Source organism: Nicotiana tabacum, chromosome 10 (genome assembly GCF_000715075.1).
Source record: "Nicotiana tabacum cultivar K326 chromosome 10, ASM71507v2, whole genome shotgun sequence".
NCBI lineage: Eukaryota > Viridiplantae > Streptophyta > Magnoliopsida > Solanales > Solanaceae > Nicotiana > Nicotiana tabacum.
The window spans coordinates 20,357,859-20,365,755 of NC_134089.1; the positions used below are offsets into that span (position 1 = coordinate 20,357,859).

The following is a 7,897-nucleotide window of genomic DNA, read 5'->3' on the forward strand; positions in this document are numbered from 1 at the left end:
GACATCCCCTAATTTGAAGATCGCTAAGTGTGAAAGAACAGATCGAAGATGCTGATTCGCATCTTGTTTTCGGATTTTGATTTCGCTATTGTTTTCGGATTTTTATTTCGCTGTTGTTTTCAGATTTTGATTTCTCTGGCAAAGCAGAATGTCAAAAATTATAAGTATTACAGAAGTTTAGCGCTCAAACTTCTGTATTTTTAGCTGAAAATTCTAATCTCGCTTTGGAGATCTGGAGATCTAGAGGTTTGATTTCGAAAAATATGTTGTTGAAATTCAATATTTGACATCAACACCGTTGAAATTTGCATTGTTGAGATTCAATTTTGGACATAAAAGTGATTATAACTTTAGAATCATGGAAAATATACCAATTCTGTTGCAGTATAGTGGAGAATGGGATGATAACAATAATTTCTTAAATTTTTATGTTGATGCAATTCTAATAAAGACCTATTGGAAATTTGAACAACTTCTTAGAGAAATTGCAAAGCAATTGCAAAATGACAGTAACACAATAATTATTCAGTATGCTATTGCTCAAGGATATCCACCAATTACAATTTGCAGCGATTTGAGTATTAGTGTTTACATGAAATTGAAAAATCAAGTGCAGGGATGACAACACTTCCCCTATATGTGTCGTTTGCTAAAAATACTATAGCTACAAGCACCTCCAGTTTCGATGTTGCTCCAATTTCATCAGAAATTGCATAATTTGAAAGCACTGATATGATTAGTATGTTTGATGTGCAAGAAGGAGATGACATCAATTTAGAACTTGATGATGCAAACATCATAACTGATCAATTTCATCAAAAATGTTGAAAAAGGACAAATTTATGAAGACAAGAACCTGCTGGCTCTCGTTATGAAACAGTATGCTGTTAGAGAAAAATGTCAATATCGGGTTCATAAATCATGCCCAAGAAGGTCCGTCTGCATGTTTTCAAGTAAAAAACTATGTGATACCTATATAGTATATAAGTATGCTAAATCAGTATACTATGCGAGTATGGAATTGTATTGGTTTGTCTGTGTTTTTTATCAGTGATACTGGTATAGTATATAAATATGCTATATCAGTATATTATGCGATATATAACTGTACTGGTTTGTCTTTGTTATTATCAGTAAAACACAATACCAATATAGTATATATATGTATGCTAAATCAGTATACTATGTGAGTATAGAATTGTGCTGCTTTGTCTATGTTTTTTATCAGCAAAATATGATATTGACACAGTATATATGTATGCTATATGAGTATACTATGTGAGTATATAATTGTACGGATTTTTATGTGTGTGTTTTTATCAATAAAACATGATACATAACTGTATTTGTATTATAAACAGGTATAACCTTGAATGCGTGGATGAAAGATGCACTTGGAGACTTAAAGCATCAAGCCTGCGAGCATCAAATCTTTTCAAAGTGACGGATTTCAATTATGTCCACAGTTGTTTAACTGTTAAAAATTTTATTCAGAAAAGTAAGCTGTCTCAGCTTTTGTTGCAGTTGTGGTAAAGATAAACTTGTTGACCCAAAAACCATATATACACCAACAGATATCCAGAGAGACATCCAAAAAGCATATGGTATGGACTTAAGCCACATGCAAGCATGGAGATCAAAAGAAAAAGCAATGCAATTGTTGAGAGGAACACCAAGTGAGTCATACAAGAAAATGCCAACATATCTTTATATGTTAGAGTACACTAACCCAGGATCAGTGACACGACTACACACTGAAGGAGATGGTAGCTTTTTGTATGCATTCATAGCTATATATGCATTGATTAGAGGATGGATCTATTGTAGACCAACAGTTGTAGTTGATAGAAGTTTTTTAAAGTCAACATATAGAGGGACCATACCCACGGCTTCCATGCAAGACACAGAGGGTAAGAATACAATCCAATTACATTCAGTTAAAGAAACAAAAAAGATTTTCAAATATTATATGATACCTAGCATGGTATACAAGTATACCAACAAAGTATATAATTATTTTACTACATACCTGCATCTACCTATGACTATAATACTATATGAAATACTAAATCAATATTGTGTGTACAATCCAATTACATTCAGTTAAAGAAACAAAAAAGATTTTCAAATATTATATGATACTAGTATGATATACAAGTATACCAACAAAGTATATAGTTGTTTTGCTACACACCTGTACCTACCTATGACTATACTACTATATGAAATGCTAAATTAATATAGTGTGTTGTAATTGATATTTTTTTCTTTGGGTTTACATGACAAATTCTACCCCTCACATATGCAATTGTTGATTCGGAAATGATGCATTGTGGGAGTGGTTCTTCGTGCAGTTCAGAGAAACCTATGGACAAAGAGAGGGAATGTGCATTGTATCAAACATGCATGATGGTATATGGAGAGCAACTTCAATTGTCTATCCAGAAGTCCTTCATTGCGCATGTATGTTCCATCTGCGGAACAACATAAAGACAAACATCAGGAAGAACCAAAAACAAATCAAAGAAGTATACTTTGCGTTAGCAAGAGCATACACTCTTGAAGAATTCAACAGGCATATGGCAGAGTTAGAAGCTATTGATAGTAGAGTGAAAACATACCTGACGGATATTGGGTATGATAAATGGTCCCGGGCGCATTCCAAGGCAAATAAAATCATGACTATGACATCGAATATTGCGGAATCTGTAAATGGAGCAAACAAGCACGCAAGAGACCTTCCGGTTGTGAATTTGCTTGACTTTATGACAACATTAATTCAAAAAAAAAATCACACCAATCGGAAGGATGCAGTAGAATCATTTATGAAGATTGGTGCAAAGTATGAAAAAATATTGGCAGATAATACTATCTTATCACAGACGATGACGGTATGCATTTTCAAAATCATAAAAATACTGCATGTACTGTATTTTTACTTTTTTACCTTAGTGATTTCACTAAACAACTGAATATTGTTATTTAAAAAATACTATTACTTCATATAGCTAATGACTTTTCTTAATTAAAATTATATTAGGTGTTTCCATCAACGGAATTCTTACATTTAGTAATTGATGGCCAAACAAGAAATGTAGTGCGCCTACATGAAAAAAACTTCACTTGTGGGAGGTTTCAGCTCGGCGATATTCCATGTCCACATGCAATGGCAGTTATACAAAAATTCCATATAGATTCATACAAGTATTGCTCGGATTACTACAGCATAGACTACTTGCTGAAAACATATGAGATACCAGTAAATCCTTTGCCTGATGAAACAACGTGGCAAATTCCAGAACATGTCCAAAAGGAAAAATCAAACTAGGAAGACCTAAAAAAAAAGAGGCATAGGAGGCTGGGAAGGAAATATAGTACATGTGCACTATGCGGGAGAAAAAGACACAACCAGAGAACATGCTGAAATATTCCAAAGAGATATTGATATAATGCTTCAATATTTTTATAGAACTCATATATCATAGAATCATAGCATTTGAATTGCAAAGAAATAAAATGCATTTCTTGCACTAGACATATATTTGGTTTGATGATTCTTTGCCAACTTACTTTTTGGCAACAAATTTATATGGCTACTTGTGTTTTCAATAAGAATCTGTTTATTTTCTATTTTAGTATATAAAAGTGGGATGCATTTACATTTAGTTGCTGCAGGAAAAAAGATGCTAAAATATAAATGTGATACCCAAATGGTATATATGTATATCTTATTGGTATCAAAATATGTGCAGAAATAGAAGTGGTGCTGCAAATGCAACATTTGTACATACATCGTTAACAAAATGGGAACGCTTTGCAGCTCATGTCTGTATTGAAGTATAACAAATTGGAAGTCATTTACATGCAGTTATTGTACATCATCAGGTACATAAATACAAGGTGATACCCAAATGGTATATTTGTATACCTCACTGATATATAGTGGTATTGCACTAATATGGCTAAAATAAAATATGCACAGAAATACAAATAGAGCACCAATATAATGTGATACCCAAAATGCACATACTTTGCAACTTATGTCAGTATTTACATCTAGTTGCTGCAGGAAAAAAGGTACTCAAATACAACGTGATACCCAAATGATATATCAGTATACCTGATTGGTATATAGTTCTACTGCACTAATATACCTGAACCAAAATCTTTGCAGAATACAACTGGTGCAGCAATGCAAATTATGCACAGATTTTCTTAGATTCAACTACAACTAACAACTACTCTCAATATAATTTCAAAACCAGTTCACGTTCTAAAAATATATTTTTTTCATTCAAATCAATGCTCGCCCTGTTCTTCAACAAAATAAAAACATAGTTCCTCTTTTTGAACATCGTAACTCCCTTAAAAATACACCTCCAAAAATAACTTCTGCTGGTGTATTACAGCGAACTAACAATGCTCATCCTACTACAAATGGCAGTAGTAGTAGGAACTAATAGTGCTGCTGTAACTGCCATGTTCTATTCTAATGACTTGACTTCAAGTGCTAATAAAATTCTGTCTACGAAATGCACTCCTATACCACATATTCTGAACCAGAATAATTAAATATGACAAAAGAAACATTAGCAGCTGGAAATATTTTATAAAGGCACAAGTTTCCTACAGTCTTGAATCAGCAGAAGGTCATTTACTACTAATAATACCATACTTCACCAAAAACTATTAAAATCCTGCAAAGTTTTCATGATACGATTAACTAAAACCAAAAAGAGACCTATACTACTTCTTGCGTTTCTTTCCACGAGTCTTTTTAGGTGCTACTGGAGCCTCAGATTCACTTGATTCGCCATGCAACTGCTTGTTCCTCCCCTAGTGCCACAACATTATACCAAACCTAGCTCGAAGACCATCCACATCAAAATTGGCAACAAGGATTGGAAGATCTTCAATAATATACTCACCAAAGCATGCAACATATACTCCACAATCTCTGAAATAAAATAAATGAATAGAATATAAAATCAATTAGAAGTGAAAATGTTAATATGAATGAGGAAAACAAAGTAAAAAAAGTAATTATTCTTACGAATTTTGCTGTATTGGCAGATTTGTAATCAGTTCAATCTCAAAATGATCAGTCAACTCCTTTCCCATGTGCAGTCCATTTTGTACTACAATGTCACTTCTTTGGTTATAAAATTCAATGCTAACTAGAAATAGGTGGAGCAACAAAGCATATGCCTCTGCCACCTTTTGAATAGCTTTTTTGTGGTTTCGACTACGTAGCGAGTCATATACATAAAAACATCTCTTGCGGAATGATACACACTCTAATATCCAATGCCACTTTTCTGCCAAATTAATTGGAAAAAGGACATGATCAACCTGGTGCCATTGTCACGGCCCTAGTTCACCAACCGTGAACATGTTATGACGGCACCTAGTCTCCATGACCAGGTAACCCCAACACTTGCGGAAACATAATAATTGCGAAAAAATAGAATACCATATTTAATTATCTAAAAAGAAAATTGTACTGAATGCCGCTCGGCATATACGACTCAATATCTCAAGACTAAAGAAATCCCAAAACCCGAAAACTCACGGGAAAACACAGGCTACAGAAATGTATAGAGAGGCTCCAAACTCCAGAATATCTAACAAACGGAAGGAAAGAGAACTAAGTACTAAAGCTAGAATAAAGATGGAGAATCGTCGGTCTGCGAACGCAACAGATCTACCTCGAAGTCTCCGTAGTCCTCCTGCCTCACTGATAGTGCGCCTGAGTAGAGTTACCTGGATCTGCACATGATGAAAACATGCGCAGAAGAGGCGTGAGTACACCACAACGGTACTCAGTAAGTGCCAAGCCTAACCTCGGTTGGGTAGTGATGAGGAAGGTCAGGGCCCTACTGAGGTTATATAAAATATAAAGATGGCAGGATAAGATAAGCAGTGCAATTGAGAACCTACAGTAAGAATCTATGCAGGATAATAAGAGTACAATAACGGAAACAATGATGAAAGCAAACCATAAGGAAAGTAACCGGGGATCTCTAAGTATCCCGAGGATCTCTTAGTATCCTCAACATGTACTAGGGATCTCTTGGTATCCCGAGGATCTCTTGGTATCCTCAATATAAGCCAGGGATCTCTTGGTATTTCGAGGATCTCTTGGTATCCTCAATACGTACTAGGGATCTCTCGGTATCCTCAATATATGTACGGGGGATCTCCCAGGAATCTAACCCGTAGTCCCAAAGTAAATGTGTAGGGGGAATCTCCTGGGAATCTAACATGTAGTCCCAAAGTAAATGTGCGGGGGAAATCTCCCGGGAATCTAACCCGTAGTCCCAAAGTAAATGTGCAGGGGGAATCTCCCGGGAATCTAACCCATAGTCCCAATTTAAAACACAGAGCAGCAACATAAGAATGTTAAATTAAATGCTAATTTCGTACCAAGTAAACATTTACTTTTAGCCTAACATGCTTCACGTAATGCAATTTAGGCAATTTAAGCAAATAGGCAATTAAGTCAACTAAACATGCCTTTCTAGACTAGCAATATGCTAAATTCACAAGTAGAATAAAACAAGAAAAGAACTCAATTGAAATACTTAAGGAAAAACCGGATTTTCAACAATTAGCTCAAGTACGCGTTCGTCACCTCACGTACAGGGCATTTCAATTATCAAATATAGCACATCCTAAGGGGAAAGGTCCCCCACACAAGGTTAGACAAGTCACTTACCTCGAATCGGTTCAAAATCAACTAGAAACCACCATTTTGCCACGAGTATCCGACTCCAAATGGCCCAAATCTAATCAATTCAATTGCATATCGTAAATATCATCTCAAACAAATGATCCTATGTTTTAATTCAAAGCTAATACGCGAAATTATGGAAAATGACCAAAACTCCCCTCGGTCCCACGTCTCGAAATCGGTAAAAATTTATATTCCCAGAAACCTCGCACTCTCACGAGTCTAACCATACGAAAATTATACAATTCCGACACTATTTGGTCCTTTAAATCATCATTTTACATTTTTGAAAGGTTTCACAATTTTCTTCCCAAATTCCCTCTCAAATCACGAATTAAATGATGAATTCAGTATTAGATTCATGTATTCTAGCCAAATCTGAGTTAAAATCACTTACCCCGATTAATTTCTTGAAAACCCTTCGAAAAATCGCGAAAATCCGAGCTCTTAAGGTCAAAATATTAAATAAAACCCAAAACCTCATTTTTATAGGTACCCCTCAGGTTTCCAGCTACTGCGTACCGCACCAAAACTCATGCAATCCGCGCAAGCCAGTGCGGTCCGCGCAAAGGCAACGTGCGGCCGCACAGGCCTCCCTCTGCAGTGACAGGCTTTAGTATTTTGGCCATAACTTTTGATACTGATTTCCAAATTGCGCTATCTTTACCTTTCTGGAAATTAGACACGAAGGGCTACAACTTCCGTTTTTGAATCACCTCAAAATTCCTTGTACATCAAAAGCTATAAGCTTTCGAAGTAGGACCAATAGGAGGGCCCTTCACCGCGGCCGCGCCCCACTTTGTTTCTGTCCGCGCGACGCCTACCGCGGCCGCGGCCGCTTTTGTGCGGTCCGCACAGCACTCAACGCGGGCGCACTAATTTTTGTGCGGACCGCGTGAGTGAGTTCTGGGGCCTGCAACCCCTGTAGACCTGCTACAGCTATGATTTTTTGCACTAAAACATCCCGGAACCTACCCGGAACTTCAAACCAATTATACCAACACATCCCATGACATCGTTCAAAGTTGATCAACACTTCGGAATGCTTATAACAATATCAAATCACCAATTTCACATAGGATTCAATCCTTCTCCAAGAACTCTTAAATTATGTTTTCGATCAAAAACTGTATCAAATCTCGTCCGAATGACATGAAATTTTGC

The 7,897-nt window shown here is 36.0% G+C and overlaps 1 protein-coding gene across 1 annotated transcript; it reads left to right on the forward strand.

Moving 5' to 3' along the window:
• Positions 1-358: 358 nt before the first annotated feature.
• Positions 359-3,328, forward strand: LOC107822626 (uncharacterized). The gene is made up of 4 exons (XM_075223669.1): positions 359-528; positions 1,525-1,837; positions 2,355-2,891; positions 3,041-3,328. The coding sequence occupies exons 1-4, from the start codon at positions 359-361 to the stop codon at positions 3,326-3,328; spliced, it is 1,308 nt and encodes a 435-aa protein (XP_075079770.1).
• Positions 3,329-7,897: the final 4,569 nt, after the last annotated feature.

Excerpts from the sequence above, each read along its gene's own strand:
- LOC107822626 (XM_075223669.1), top strand. The coding sequence starts at position 359 with ATGGAAAATATACCAATTCTGTTGCAGTATAGTGGAGAATGGGATGAT. Across the intron at positions 529-1,524 it reads AGTAACACAATAATTATTCA|TTGTGGTAAAGATAAACTTG; the intron begins GTATGCTATTGC and ends CTTTTGTTGCAG. Across the intron at positions 1,838-2,354 it reads TCTATTGTAGACCAACAGTT|TTCAGAGAAACCTATGGACA; the intron begins GTAGTTGATAGA and ends TTCTTCGTGCAG.